The 16659-nt window shown below is 40.2% G+C and overlaps 1 protein-coding gene across 1 annotated transcript; it reads left to right on the forward strand.

Annotated features, from left to right (window-relative positions):
• The first annotated feature begins 13537 nt into the window (after positions 1–13537).
• Positions 13538–16338, forward strand: LOC147423659 (putative N-acetyltransferase HLS1). Its single transcript, XM_086501583.1, has 3 exons — positions 13538–14185; positions 14442–14644; positions 14871–16338. Exons 1-3 carry the CDS (start codon positions 13967–13969, stop codon positions 15919–15921), a joined length of 1473 nt encoding a protein of 490 aa, XP_086357709.1. The 5' UTR covers positions 13538–13966; the 3' UTR covers positions 15922–16338.
• The last annotated feature ends 321 nt before the right edge of the window (positions 16339–16659 follow it).

The following is a 16659-nucleotide window of genomic DNA, read 5'->3' on the forward strand; positions in this document are numbered from 1 at the left end:
AGTCTATAATTTCACTTGCAAACTTGACGTATGATTTGGAGACTAAGAAATACCAGCTTGATGCTAAGGACTAAAAGGTCTCAAATGAGTATGTGAAAGGTAAATTGACTTCATTTGTAAATTAGGTTCAAGCATGTGCAAGAGAAAAGTTCATAGGATTGGTTTGTAGAATAAAGAGCTATATTCATTTGCTAATTCTAAGCGTAACTATTTTGAATCTTACAGGTTGATACTTATGCTGGATGCAAGTGGCAAAGATGAGGGATGACTACGCTTTGAAAATATTAACTTAGATTTGTGCTCAGTACCTAGATATGAGTACTTGCATAAAAAGACGATGTGCCGTATGAAAGATATTTGTTCAACATGGCATGTGGACTAGAGAAATGTTGATTAAGGGGTGCGCATTTGGTTTAGGAAACTCTCTTCAAACATTTCATTTTGATGTTTTGATTTATGTATTTTATGTACACAACAGCCATATGACATGGACATGCCATTTTGTTGATTGTGTAGTATGAGAAGCATGACATACTAGCACTTGGAATGTAGTTTGGTTTTGAGGGTTCTTAAGTTGATTTGGTAGGCTACTTTTATGTTTTCATTTTGTGTTTGTTTTGTACATGATCGTGTATCGATGTGGACATGGCCTTTTGGTAATCGTGTGATTAGATTATGTGATCGGAGGTTTCCTATGTACTATGATATGCAGGTCATACAACCACTTTGAAGTTAGATTACTTTGACTCTATTGAAAATCTGTTTGATTTTAATGTATAAGATAATCCTTAAATCCCACGTGGGAGCCCAAGATGAGGTGGACAGTTTTTTTGGAAAAAGAAATTATGTGATGAAAATCCCATGTGGGAGCCCAAGAAAAGGGTATACTGTTTTTTTTGAGAAAGAGGTCTCCGTATAAAGGAGACTCTGGCGAAATTTTTAAGATTTATATGTACAAACTCAAAATTAAATACAGATGGTGCTTTTTTAAAAGTTGCATTTGCTTAAGCATAGACGTGCATTCATATCACATATTGTTTTTGTTCAAAAAGATTAATCTTTTAATGGGTTGTTTTGTAATGTGTTTTGATTTGATGAGTGAATTTTTTCATAGTTGTTTAAGAGGATGCATTATTTGTTATTTAGAGAACAATACATTTTATATGTGTGCCTTAAATCCCATGTGGGAAGCCTACTAAGTAGGTGGATAGTATCATATGTTTTGAAATTGAGATTTGAATCAGTTTACAAGGTAAATGCTATTTGTTTTTTGAAAAATGACATTGAAACGATTGGTTTATTTTAATTTGGTATTCATTATATTTGTTGCTTTTCATGGTTTGTTCTTTTAACATCTATTGCAAATGAAAACACACTACAATGTACGCTTTTGTTCATTTGCAGTTCAATATGTACTTTTGCAAAAGCATGTGCTTCTAAAATTGTTATGTTACACATAAAATAGTGGGTCATTAAATTCCGTACAAAATCCGTATGAGGGGGGATGGCTCATTACGAGAACGTCCGTATCTTCTCCGTATGTAGGGGGATAGGTTAGCAAGTAAGATACCGTACATAGGGGGGTTTCTCTAATTTTGATGCGCGTAGGTGACATCCCCCCATTACTAATAGTGAATCCCCTGGGGCGTAATACAAACGATTACTTACATGGTAATAGTCACGGATATATATCCACACTTTTTATGGCACATATTATTGTTGGACCACTACCACGCTCTTTGCCGTGTCTATTTCTGTTGCACACAATTTTTCTCTTTCTATTTTTCTTTGTTAATCCGCAACAATATTGGTGGTTTTGGAGTTGGACTTTTCCTCTTATACTCTTATACTGAATATATATCTTAGGCTAGTTGAGGAAGTTACCTCTTTCTTAAATTGCAAATATTAAGTGCAAGTTAGTTCTAGACCTTAAATCCATAAACATAAGCTAAGTTAGTTAGAGCAAGAGAACAGACTTACTTCAGGCATACATAGACAATAGAATCTATTATCCTCGGGGGGTTCACTATGTGTAAAACTACCATATCACGTGCGTTCAAGACATCTTTGTAAAACCCCTTATTTGTGATTTTTTAAAGGAATATAATATACCCTTTTCTTTTAAATTAAATCTGTAAGTTTTTTTCAAATTTGAAAAAATAATGCCCTTCTGTATATATATTTCTGTAAGTTTCAAGAACTTTAAATACCCTTCTGTTGAACTCACGTGATAGGTTACATTTCTATTAGGTGACCTCCCCGGGCTATTATCTATGCTTCTAGATTCTTCAATATATTAATATCCATAGAATCCATAGATAATTTCATTGATCCATATGCTATAGTATCTTTTCCAATAGTCTTAGTTTCATTGACGACAGGATTCAATTATTCCTCTCATCTATCTCATTGGTGATTGTGGCATAGCTTTTGTTCTTAGCCTCTACACCAATTTCCAGTTGTTCCTTCTCCCTGGATTTTTTGGCATCCTCAGCACAGGGGGATTCCTACTTGGATTTGGCCATGATGTTAACATCATGGGTCACTTTTACAATTTATACATCTGGTTGATGGAGGCATGAGAAAAATTTCCCATTCTTTTGTCAATGAGTTCATTGGGCTCCGAGAATTTGTCATATCTCCTTCTCATCCTATTGAGGGTGTGAGTCCTTATCCATTATAGTTAACTTGTGTGCATGCCCAAAAATAAAGAAAATGGAGAAAGCCCTAATTACTTTGCAACATAGAAAATTTGTACTCTACATTTGAATAGAACTCTCTCTTATAGTATCCAAAGAAGCATTGAGCACACGAGTTGTTCATTTCAATGTTTCAGTAAGTTCAATATTTCATTTTCACAAGGCACCCTTTTTTGTGAGATATTCCAAAATTACTCTCATTAAGTGATTTTTTCCTTTTGCCCTCTTTGCTTGTTTTTTTCCTCATAAGCATACAACTCTCCTTTTCAACAGTTGCATGCACTATTAGGAAATTCTTTTAGAGGGCCTTGTAAGAAATTCTATTTCTCTCTCTAGAAAATCTTGATAAAAGTTCTCTGCATTTATTGAGTATGTTTAAAATAGCAATTAGATGGATTGAACATTGAACCTAATATTGTGTAGTTTTTAAATTCAAAAAAGTAGTGATGTTAGCCCGTGTACTGTTCAAGATCAAGTGTACCTAGTTTTGGTAGTTAGGTGTAAAGTGTGACACTCGAGGTGTTTAACACATTTTTCCACACCTCATATGTTGGCATGGCCAACTAGGATTGGGATACTATATATATATCCTTGGAGAACAAAAAAATGCCAAATTCTTTTATCTGATGTAGATAGCGACACGCATAGCAACGCAGATAGCGACGACCATAACAGAAAAATTTTTTCTTGGGCAAAGGGCAGGTAGCCTAGCCTGTACCCAGTTAAAAGATGGACACAGCCATAACCAAACTTCGTGCCCTCTGCTCAAGAAAGCGAGCAGCACCAAAATAAACCATGCTCCCGCGCGCAGAAATTTCGACAGAGTTCCCTTTGTTTTTACATAAACTTTAAAAAAAAACCATATCATGTATACGCCTCCTACATGCTATCCATGTAGGATCTCACATGAGATTTAAGGCCAATGAAAGATAAGTACCGTATCAACTGAAAAGCATAACCATAACTTAAAAGCATAACCATAACGAACCATAACCATAACTTAAAAGCACAACCATAACGAACCATAACCATAACCATAACTTAAAAGCATAACCATAATGCAGATAACCATAACCATAAACAAAATTAACAATAACCATAAGCATAACCAGAAAGTTAAACATAACCATTAACAAAACCTGAACCATAACTATGTCTATACAAGAAATAGCTATAGGCGCGCCATGGTCCACTTAATTTTAAATCAACGTCTTCACACAAACACTTACAGGCCTAGGCCTCGACGAGTGAGGCATCATCGATAAGATCTTGCACCGTATCATCGTCTATCTCTAATTGCAAACATAACTCTGCTCCAACTCGTTCTGGCAGATTGTCTTCATCCATTGCATCTTCATCTACAAGTGTCAATTCTGGCTCGTCTGCATCATCCCTCGTATATCTGTCAGCTTCCTCTGTCATACCTTCCTCCATCTCATCTAATGTCACAGTAGTATGGACGTTGTCTGACTGACTTTCCTCTAGGAGATCTTGCCCTTCAAATACTTGTTTATTTCTTGGAGCAACCTGAACCACAAACCACCATTGTCGCTCTCTAGGGTCCGGTACAAAGACCACTTGCTCGCAATGTTCGGGGAGAGAAAATGTGTCGCTCGCATCTGTCCAAATCTTTGTAGAATCTATTTGCACAAGTTTGTTTCCATCTCTGCGTACCGTTGCATTGCGACCAGAAGTAATCACCTTGAACCACTTCACATCCAACAAAAACATCTCAAAGCTTACTTTCAGGATATCTGACACCAGACCACAGTAATCCAGGTTGCTAGTGCTTTCATTCGTGTCTCTAGCACTGGCCCTGCTCTTTTGCATGAAACTAACCATTACCCCACTGTCAAACGTGTTTCTCATGCTGTTAATTTGTTGTGTTCTGAAATGCTTTCCATGCGACCACAATGCCATGTATGTATGATACTTCCAGTCACATCCAATAGCCAGCTCTTCCTCTTATAGAGATATGGGTTCTTCGATCTGTCGAGCTGCTCTCACTGTCTTGTCCAACCATGCCATTGTAGGGAATTCAGGTAGAGGAGTGAGATAGTCTGACAAGGGTAAGCCTCTAGTCGTTCGACTTCGCCTGAAATCCTGTCTCTCCCTATTGCGTCTCTCTTTCTCTTCTTCGTACCTTTCAATCCATTTTTGCATCGGCGCTAAATTTAGTATACAGAACTTCATGATCTTTTCTCGCATGGCCAGGTTCATTTTCTTCGGCACCCCTTGCCCTTGCGGCTCCTCTCCCACCAGTCTTGCATCCTCCTCATCGCTCCACAGTCGAGGCATTTCTGGGTCAGAAATGGATAGAAATTCGGTCGTCAATACAAGAGACTCTTGCACCAGCCATCCTTCTGCCATGCTCCCCTCTGGACGCGCTTTTTGGCGAACAAAACCCTTAAGTGTTTTCATGAACCGCTCTAGAAAGAACATCCAACGGCTGTGGACTGTACCTGCCACTGCAACCTCATCTACTACATGGACGAGCAAGTGCATTTGGATAGTTAGGCAGCTCGTGGGTAGATACTTCTCAATCATGCAAACTGCCTCAATGGAGTTAGCCCTTGCGACTGCAATAGATTTCTCCCGTATCTCCTTGGAAGAGATCCACCGCACTAGCTCTGAAATCTTGTATATGCAAGTCCGCACTTCCTCCGTTAAACACCCCTTGATCGCAATTGGAAGAATGAACTGCAAGAACTTATTCCACTCGAGAGATTTCAATCCTGACAGTTGATCGTCACGGGTGAATGCTGTCTTGAGACATCGTATATATCCTGTTGGCGTCCTGAACTCTGAAATCACCCTTTTCACTTGTCGCTCTTCGTTTTTTAGCAATACCCATGGCGCTCTTGGAAGTTTTGTTTGGCCAGCTGCATTGGTGAAAGACCATAGCTCTGGCATCTTTCCAACTGACTCCAAATCATCTCGTGAAGCTCGATTGTCTTTCATTCCCATGATTGTCTTCCAGAGGAGCTCTCCCACATTCTTGAATATATGCATTGGATCCAGCAAATGGTTAATTAGTAGATCACCCCAGTACGGCAACGTATGGATAATGGACAAACGTTTCATTCCTGGAACAGGTTGTCCCTCATGTTGCTCCCATCGGCGACGCCACTCTTGTACATGCATAGGACGACATTCGACGCGACCAAGCTGACCTTCGTGCAAGTGATGGCCATCTGGAAGATAACGGTGGTGGCCTTGATAAATTGTCTTTCGAAGAGAGGCAGAATAGCGCACATCGAAAGACTGCCCGCAAATTGGACATGCATTGTATCCCGAAGTTGTTATCCCTGCATATATTAAAGCATGAATCATGCCAAGGCAAAGGGCTTGCGAATAGGGAGAATTTTGTAAATCAATAACCATTACCAGAAGCTTCTTCGTATCCTGGCCAATCATGCATAGTCCACATAAGAAGTCCATGGATCCTTGCATGCTGTTGTCCTACTGGTTCAACCGCAGCTGCTATGTCGATCCCATGCCATAACTCCTGGAGCTCGCCAACTAGTGGAGCTAGATAAACATCCATGTTTTTTGCCTTGAACTTACCAGGTACAATCAAGCTTAATATCAAATGACCCTTCTTGATGGCAAGCCACAGCGGGAGGTTGTAATTGATAAGGCACACAGGCCAAGTGCTCCATGACGAGCTTCTCAAGCCAAATGGATTGACTCCATCCATTGCCATGCCCAAACGCAAATTGCGTGGTTCACTCTTAAAATGTGGCCAGGTATCTTCAATGTGCCTCCAAGCCTTTGAATCAGCGGGCACCCTAATCAGCGGGCACCCTAAATGTTGCGTCAGTGGATCTATTTGTAGAATGCCACCGCATCAACTTTGCAATGGAACCACAATGAAACATGCTTTTTATCCTAGGAATAATAGGGAAATGCCGCAACACTTTAGCTGGCACTGTCTCACCAACTGCATCTTGTTTGTAGTGCTTGCATCTGACCACCCGTACACTGACTGAAGATTCAAAACCGCCAGACAAGTACGAAGCACAGATATTTTGGCGCCTTCATAGATTGGTTGACGTGCCAACTTCCTCAACATGTCTTCAGGAGATAGGCGCACGGCTTCTGGTGCTGCTTCGTTTGCGTTCTCCTCGCTTGTCTGGAAGAAGGCATCCAGCATCTCCTCCATGTTATTGTCTTTTGTTTGTAAGCCCTTTTCTGCTTCCATCCGTGGCACTATATTGGTCGGACCTTCACGCATAATCCTTTTCTCTCTCTCTCTCTCTCTCTCTCTCTCTCTCTCTCTCTCTCTCTCTCTCTCTCTCTCTCTCTCTCAGATGTAGGTGCTATGTCGCAGAAATCAATGCCCGTTTCGTAGGAGTCGTATCGCAGATTCTGTACGGTTTCTCTAGCAAACTCTCCGTACTTATGCACATGCTCATTACATATCCTACGCTTGCGCAGGATTTGATACTTGCAGAGCGTGCACAAGCATGCAATCTTTTCCTCCATGTTAGTTGATGACGTTGCCATCTACAATGATTATGAATGTTGTTTTAATATATATATATAAATATACTCCTCACAATGTAAACTACCTCGCATTCTCTAGTCTTGCCCAATCTCCATACACCTCGGTCCAGAGGTGTACAGAGATCAGGACCACCGGGTCAAAATCTTGTCTTTATTGGTCAAATCCTATATGGGTAGACACATACATGCACTCCCAGGTGTACATGGCAATGCATGTAGCAAGCAAAACCCCTTTGCCTCTTTTAGTTCCATAGTTTCTTCTCTGTCTACGTACCCTATCTCTCGTTCTTTCTCTCTCGATCTCGCTCTCGCTATCTCTCTCTCTCTCTCTCTCTCTCTCTCTCTCTCTCTCTCTCTCTCTCTCTCTCTCTCTCTCTCGCTATCTCTCTTTCTCTCTCTATTTCCCTATTTTCCTATCTCTCTCTCTGTCTCGCTCTCCACTTCTCTCTCTCTCTCTCTCTCTCTCTCTATATATATATATATATATATATATATATATAACTCTCTTTCTCTATCTCTCTATTTCCTATCTCTCTCTCTCTCTCTCTCTACTTCCCTATCTCTCTACTGATCGAACGAGCGACTGAGCTAGGGAGATCTAGACGCCCACGACTGCGGAGGACTACACAACATCGACAGAGGCTGCATCAGAGGATCTAGCTAGGTCACTTTGGCTCGACATGCACAAGGCCCGGTCAGACTACTGACCATGGAGGAGATTGATGAGATCCGCCAGCGACAGATGTTGGATCTCCTATGATCTACCTATCTCAGCTAGCTGGTTTAGCTATTTAGTCCACACCCAACAGTTTATGATTCCATAATATTTTATTTTGTCATCTTCTTACTCTGACTTTGTATCAGATCCATCACATTGTAACTTTCTTGTCTCATGTTTCATAGGTCACTTTGGCCTTTCGAAGACGTTAATATAACATTTCATTTCATTTCTCTTTTTATTTTTTTTTTAAATTTAATTTCCTAAGCATACATTAATTCTCTCTCTCTCTCTCTCTCTCTCTCTCTCTTTGATTACCTACACACACACACACACACACACACACACACACACACACATTTCTCTCTCTCTCTCTCTCTCTCTCTCTCTCTCTCTCTCTCTCTTTCCTACACACACACACACACACATTTATCTCTCTCTCTCTCTCTCTCTCTCTCTATTTCCTATACACACACACACACACACACCTCTCTCTCTTTTCCCTACACACACACACATGCACACACACACACACACACACCGCTCTCTCTCTCTCTCTCTCTCTCTCTCTCTCTCTCTCCTACACACACACACACACACACACACACCGTACCGCCCTCTCTCTCTCTCTCTCTCTCTTTCCTACACACACACATGATGTAGAGAGAGAGAGAGAGAGAGAGAGAGAGAGAGAGAGAGAGAGAGGGAGGGGTTGGGGGGGGGGGGGGGGGGGGGGGGGGGGGGGGGGGGGGGGGGGGGGGGGGGCGAAGATGGACATAATACCTGCGCAGCAGGTTTCGGCCAAGATCTGAGCAGGCGAAAATGGCCCCTGCGTGCGGGTTTCGCTTTTTTTCCCCAAATTTTTTTGCATCACTATACGCGTGGATATACGCATCGCTATACGTATGGCTATACGCGTGGATATACACGTGGCAAAAAAGCCTTTCCATGCATATATATCGACGCACACTGCGACACGTATATCGATGCGTATATCGACGCACGCTAATCGCATCGATATACACATGGAAAAGCATGGCCGTCGATAAATACGCGTCGATATCTTCATATAGTGTTGTAGTGGCATATGCAAGATTCATGTGCAAGTCTATTTCAAAAACACATAAGTGATAAGAGACTTACATAGGAATCTATGTTAAGATCACAATCCTATGAGACAGGGCGTGACATGTCAAACCAAGAGATTCCTTACACACAAAAAGTACTATATTCTTTAATTTGTTTATAAATCATACCTTTTTGCTGTGCTAATATCTATATATTCCTTTTATGTGGCCACGAATTCTTGGCTCTTAGAAATGAGTATAGCTAAGGTGTCATGTCATAACATTTGCATAAAAAGCTTGCTTTTTGCAGTCTAAAGCTACATAAACTACCAAAACTGAGTACACCTGATCTTGCACACACCCTAGCATGCAATTATAGAACCAACGTGGAACTTGATGATTCTAGCATCAATAATGCGTCTCAAATGTCCAAAAACCTAAAGAATGGTTGTCTATTTCCCTCAATCGGACACCAAGAGAGGTAAAAAAGGCAAAAAAAAACACCTCTAATGGGGCTTTTCTATCATGGGCGCATGTAGAGGGCCAATTTCTCTTTTGGCCCTCTATGCACCATGAGAGGAAAGCCCCCTTAGAGTGTCCAATTAAGATTTTTGTTTTGGCCCTGTATGCATCATGAGAGGAAAGCCCCCTTAGAGGCGTTTCTTGGTCATTTTGACCTCTTGTGGTGTCTGACTGACAACCGTTTCCTAGGTCTTTGGGCATCCCAGATGTACTAGTGGTGCTAGAATCATCAAATTCCACATGTAAATGAAGATTTTTCGATTGTGTACAAACTAATTGATAACGCACGCCTTGTGAAAGTGATTGATGTAATTTATTGTATAAAAAAGATGTTCACATTGAATGAAAAGGTGTTCGTTCTAAAAAAGTACTTCTTTATTGATTGGGTATTTGGTAATTTAACCTTTTTTGTTATTTTTGCTTACATTTTTTACGTAGCATAGCGTTTCTAGTGATTGAAGTCGCTTATTTTTCTCTCTCTTCTAAATGGCCCTCCAAAATCTCTTAATATTATATATATATATATATATATATATGGATGGGTTGTTGAAGCTTCACACATAGCCTTATCCTATATGGATCTTGTTTCCCTACTTTGACATGTCAGAGGTCTTTTCCTAGGTCATTTTGACCCCATGATACTAAATGGAAACCCTAAGAAATTAATCAGTGATTTATGAATGTTTCAAAATCCTTTTAGGAACCTTGCTAGCATATGATATTCCATTCTCAAAACGATAGTCTAGGTCAAGCGTGTTGTGAAATTTTCAAAGTCCTTGGGACATTTTTGGATTTAGCCTTGTGATTCCCATTGCTTTCATGGCCCATTTCAGAGCAAACCATTTCTATCTCTAGCCTTAAGAGAGAATGATTTCCATCAAGCCTTTGACTTTTATTTTAATAGTATAAAGAAACAAGTTTAAATGATTAAAATAAAAGTTTATTGCTTAATCACCTTAGGGACTTAGGCTTTACCAAATAATAAATTTGGTGACACACATGATAGAATTGATGTTTTGAAAAGTGATAGCCATGGGATCGTAATCATCAAAAAGCTAATCTACTCTAGGAATGATTTGAGCTTTAACCCAAACAATTTAAGAGACAAAGAGGTGTTTTTGCAAATTCCTTTTTGGGCAGACCCTATCGTTTATAAATAACAACACCTAAAAATTGTAATTATGCCCAACAAAGCAGCTCGTTTTTAAGGGTTTCTTTAGAGTTAATACCAAACAACAAAAAAGTTAGGTGCAAACATTGCTAAGCAAAAGGTAAAAAAAGGTAACTAGTATGACTACCTTAGCTGCTTTACAATTTGGTAGAGATTCCAACTAATCCTTTTTTTTTCCCTCAAAAATCATAGGAGTGAGTGATGTTATATTAATAAGAAAATCAAACAATTACAAGAATGGTCCTGCTCACAATCTGAACCAGGGCATCCATAGGACCAGGTAGATACAAGAGGGGGTTCCAAATGCACATAAATGATCTAAGATATCCTTAGCTTACCAACATCGCATTGATGGCCCGATTCCATTCACTGGGGGTCCTTGCTTTTATCAAATGTAGCAACCAGCTCTTTACTTTCTTGCATGATCTCCAAGAAGCAGGCACATGAGAGATTGTTCTCAAAGACCCATACAATCCTATTTGGTAGAGATTCCAACTATTCCTATTTGGAGCCTCCCACAACTCAAATGTGTCTGTCTTTTTCTTCTTCCTAATCTAAACACGGTCCTAAAATGAATGAGAAGTTCAAGAAAGCACCACAGACAAGCGCACATAGTGGCCTTTGGGGCTTGATTTTAGGGCTTAAGTTTGATAGGGTGAATGCCTTGATAACAATGCTAAAAGAAGGTTGTGTGATGCTAATTGTAGTGTTACGCTCCAAATTACACCTTGCAAAGTATCAATTCAAGGAATGACATAGTATAATACCTAGAGCATTGAAAGGTATCTAGTCCTTTGCTACACAAGACAACTCAGAGGATCATGCAATGGCTACTAATCAAGCTCAATCCCATCCCCTCAATATTATTCTCTACGATGAGTTTGATTGATTGATATTTTTGAATATTTTCTATTCTCTAGCCCCTCGTTTGTTCCATGCAATTTTCACAAATGATTTTTTGAGAGGTGGCCAAATTTTAAACGAATCAAATGCTTATATAAAGAATTGTAAGGCCATTCTCTCACATCAAAGGTTTCTCCCATGAACTTTCAACTAAAACCATTTGTAGCATTTGTCCCAATCGTTTAGTTGTATAAAATGGGTGCAATTGAAACAACTCCTCTAAAAAGAAACCAAGAGTATTTTTGTGATGTCTACAATATTGAGGTTAAACATACATGTATATACAATTATGAATCAAAACATTATGGCACATGCTTTTTCCCCATTAATAGGTTTAAAAAAGAGTCAATGTTATAGGAATTTGAAAATAAAACAACTGTCTGTGCCCTAAAAGATCAATTGAATTAATTAAAATTACACAAAAAAACAAGATTTGATGGCAAAAGCATCGTAGAGAGTATTACATGATAAGTTGTAAGGCTCCGAGAGAATATTACTCTGACACTTTCACACATGCTTTGAGCTCCTATTGGAGCAGTCTCCATCTAAAGCTACTAAGCTAGCACCTGATTACTTGAAGAGCTACTTCTAGAATCTTTAATTATCAAATGAGACAATCCATAAAATCTATCTATTTCAACAGTACAGTGAGGTAAATTTATGTTTTTTAAAAAGAAGATGCATTGTTTGCTTGACTAAATCAAGTAAAGAACTCATTGTTTAAATGTGTAGCATCCTTATGTAGAGCATATCATGAAAGAATCAAGGAACCCTTTTCTAATTACTTTTTTGTTACATTATGCAACATAGTTTCTAGACTTGTAATAGAATTGTGAATGTGTCAATTTCAAAAGATGTCAAAGAGAAGCTCCGCTCCCTTCTTGATTGCTCAAAGGCATTAGGTTCCAAAATGGGCCCTTTAAAAGCTGCCCACAATCATGTATGACAAAAGGATGAGTCTGAGGAAACTCTCTTGCACGATCATACTCTACAACTTGTGAGAGGAGATCTCCCTTTTTATGAATCATTGCTTGATGGGGTACCTCCTTGTTAGTTTTTTGCGGCTATCCAATGAGATAGTAAGCGGCTTACAGTCGTGAAGGGCGCTGTGATGATTGTTATAATGACTGCAATGAGCTCATGCAAAGCAAATCATGAAGAGCTTAATCCCAATCATTGCCTCATCAAGGTTTAATGGCAAGCAAAAAGGCTTTTAAGAGGTGATGAAGGGACCAAAGTCAATGCAAGATTGTGTGTCAACATCAAGGGAACAATGAAATTCCTTATGTATAAGGATATGCTTTTTGATGAGCCAGCCAACAAACATGGTCCACAAGAAGTGATATTGCACCACAAGGGCTTGGATTCAAACAATAAGTTGAGGTCTTGCCCTAGATGTGCATGGTGGCTTATGCTAGGGTCCAAAATTCTTGGAGATTTTTGCAAAGTTAAGAAAGGGAAATGAACCTTTTTAACAAAAAGCAAGAGCATGCTCACATGAGGCTTAGATATCAGTTACACTTTTGAAACAGCTAAGCCTATGCCAGAAAGGGCAAATGAGTTACATTAGAGAAGGAGCTGTAGTACGATATTGAACCGTGCGCATGAGCATTGTCTAAGGAAGGGGGAAGGTGGTGCTTTTTGTGCATTATAGAGTTCTAGCTTAGGTGTAACAATGGGATAACCATGGTTAAGAGTGATGTGTGAGAGTGAGGTGGGATACTCTTATCAAGGATAGCACTAGGTGGAGCATTTTGCATGAAGATTCAATTTGAATGGTTGACATGGGAGCCCACATGTAACATTGGGTTTGCATTGATTTAAACCTTATAGCAACAATGATTGAAATTGGAGTGGTGCCCTTTTTGAGATCTTGTGCTCTTTGATATCTAGGGGTGCTTTCTTTAACAAATGGGAGTGGAAGGGATGCTTTTTTTTTTCCTTTTTTTTTTTTTTGGTTTTGGGTTGGTGTGTTGCCTCTCTTCTGTTTTTAATTAATCTAATTAATCTCTTTATTTATTTTTCTTGTGCTAAGGTTGTTACACAGATGACGTCGGCAGAACGTCCCACACTCGGATGCTATAAATGGGCGTGAGTGAAAGTCTACTCTTGTCAAACGGAGTTTGTCAAGTCATGTGTTAATGACAAGAGGCGGAATTGAGTATATTTAGTATAGAGCGGTAGTATTTATTGTTAGTGTATAGACTCTGGAGGGAGGGAGAGAGAGAGAGAGAGGGAGGGAGAGAGAGAGAGAGGAGTGTGTGTGGCTATCATATGAAGAATTTCAAGAAAGACCCACTTCAAGCTCACCCCTGAAAGAGCTTCACCCATTCATTCCCTTCCACAACCCTAAGGACCCATCAAGTCTTCCCTTGCTATGGATTCAGAAAAGCTCATCATCAGAGCTGTCAAGGCGCTGGATGTCAAAATAAGGGAGTTCAACAAGGACACAGACTTGCCGCAGGTTCAAGAGCTTGAGCGAAGCTGCGATGAGGCGGTATCACCGCCTGCGGGGAAGACTGCCATCATATTCACAAATATGAATATCGGAGACCCACTTTGCCGCGTGCGGAGCTACCCTGTATATTGCATGCTGGTAAGACAATCTGCACTAAATGTACATGCATGCAATATGAGACCTCCCCTCAGAATTTTTGACTCTAATGCTCAGAACACAGTATAGTATTATCATGAGCTGATTAGTAGTATGTTTAATGAGCCTATTTGCCTCAAATTATAGTAAGATGTTCTTGTCAGAAATCAAGACCTTGTTGAGTCAATGTTACCATGCAATGGCTCTTCAGGGATATATTCATTTGCATGTTAAATTAATGAAGATATACATGTGGCAGGTTGCCGAGGTTCGTTGTAGGCTTGACATCAGCCAATATAAAATAGTTGGAGTCATTAGAGCTGGAGTTAAAGAGGTAGTCAGACCAGTGGAGACAATTTATGACCACAATATCAGTGGGAATACAAGAAATGTCAGTAGTCGCTCCTCGAACTACGTGACAGCTATGTACATATCAGGGCTGCGCATTTGCTGCCTTTATAGGTGATGATTTAATATTTCCTCAGCTTGAGAGTGATCAATGTACAGTACTTGAATTCTTGATGAATTTTTCAGATATATTAATGATGGTGCCTCTCTTATGGTTCTGATGAATTAGTCATATAATTTGTCAGATATATTAATTATGGTGCCTCTCAATATATAATCCTTTGGGATAATTAGTTGCATCTCACATCCAGGTATTGAATTTGCTTGAGTCAATTTGCAGAAGGATGGGTGTAGCTCAGCGACTGGTCATGGAAATCGAGGCATGGGGACGGAAGCATGGCGCACAGTATGCCTACTTAGCCACAGAGAACGATAACAAGGCCTCTGTGAGCCTCTTTACACACAAGCTGGGATATATAAAGTTTAGGTCTCCATCCATTTTAGTGCAACCTGTATATGGTAAGCCCAAGATGGTTCATATCACAAGCGGCTTCGGCACATGGCAAACTCTTAACAATAGGATACAAACACTAAAGCTTAGTCCAAATGATGCGGAGCGGTTGTACAGGTTGATTCTTGGGAACACAGAATTGTTTCCAAAGGATATTGATTCTGTGTTAAAAAACCCATTAAATGTGGGGACATGGGTTGCGTGCTACACGAAAGATATAAGGGAATGCGAAATCTCTGACGAAGAAGAGACTATGGAAGACATGGAAGAAAGAGGCGGTGAGCGGAGTGCGGTATTGAAGAGGATGGAGGAAGGCCGCATAGCTTGGGCTATGCTTAGCTTGTGGAGGTATGAAAAGCTAATTAAGTTCGAAGTAAGGGGAGCTTCTGCACTGATGAGGAGATGGGCTGCACTCACAAGGCTTGCAAGCAAGCTAATGCCATGGATGGTGCTACCCTGCTTACCGAACGTCTTCGACAAGGCCTTTGGTGTGCAGCTCATGTATGGGCTACATGGATGTGAACCGCACCACAAGGGCCTGTATTGCAAGGACCCCTCTTTCTTGTCAAGAGATAGCTACAACATGTCTAAAAGAGAGTTTGATGATGGCAATATGAATGGTGCACAAGCTCTTATGCAAAGCTTGTGCTGGCATGCACACAACATGGCCTTGCAAGCTGGTTGCAAGGCAGTGGTGGCGGAGATGGGCAGCTGCGACCCTCTCAAAGAGCACATACCGCATTGGCCGTTGCTCTCAGAGCATGATCTCCTGTGTGTCAAGCGTCTCTCTACAGGTGCTCATACAGCGGAAGATGAGCTTGAAGACTGGTGCAAATGGCCTCCTCCTGTGTCACTCTTCCTCGATCCGAGGGACTTCTAGCCAATGCATCTAATTGTGCAGACTGTTTCAATGATTTAGAAGCATTTTGCAATAGGGATTTTAATAGAGATTTCCTTAAGCACAAGATTAGGGGGGGCCATAGCCATATTCAAGGTGTAATTGGGTTCTTAATTACCCTTAAATCCAGGGTAATGCCTACAAAAAGGGGGTCTAAGTCCATTGTTACATTGTAGTTTATGGTGATTAATCAGCCTTAATGCTGTTGATTGAAGCTCCAATTATGCCTAGATTAGTCAATAGCTTAGGCAACCCACACATCATGGCTCCCTGCACCAGCTTGCAACCATGTAATATTCCTCACAATACAAAGCTTTGTACATGATTTGCTTTGCAGACAGCCGCCCCTTTGGCTAGCCATGCAAAAAAATTCTAGAATTGACATGGAAAAGTTGGTCATCCTTTGGTTAAAAGTTTTGTCCTATTAATATCATGAGGCTTTTGCTTACCACTTTTCTTTATTCCAGCATCCTAGTCATCATGTACATATTATACCATAGAAGCCCCTTTGGATATTGTATGTACTATGAAGCTCTAGGAGGATTCTTATAATTGGTGGTGGACGGGGTTTGAACACACGCTTGCGCACGCACGAGGAGTTGCGTTCGCGCTGGTCCATTGTCAATCTAACTATCCAACTACTCTAATAGACTTGCACATGTCCTTTAGGACAAGGCTCAACGTGAAACATGTCCATTCTAATTGACAAATAGCTCACTA

This window comes from Adiantum capillus-veneris, chromosome 26 (genome assembly GCF_014529385.1).
Source record: "Adiantum capillus-veneris isolate H3 chromosome 26, ASM1452938v2, whole genome shotgun sequence".
Lineage (NCBI taxonomy): Eukaryota > Viridiplantae > Streptophyta > Polypodiopsida > Polypodiales > Pteridaceae > Adiantum > Adiantum capillus-veneris.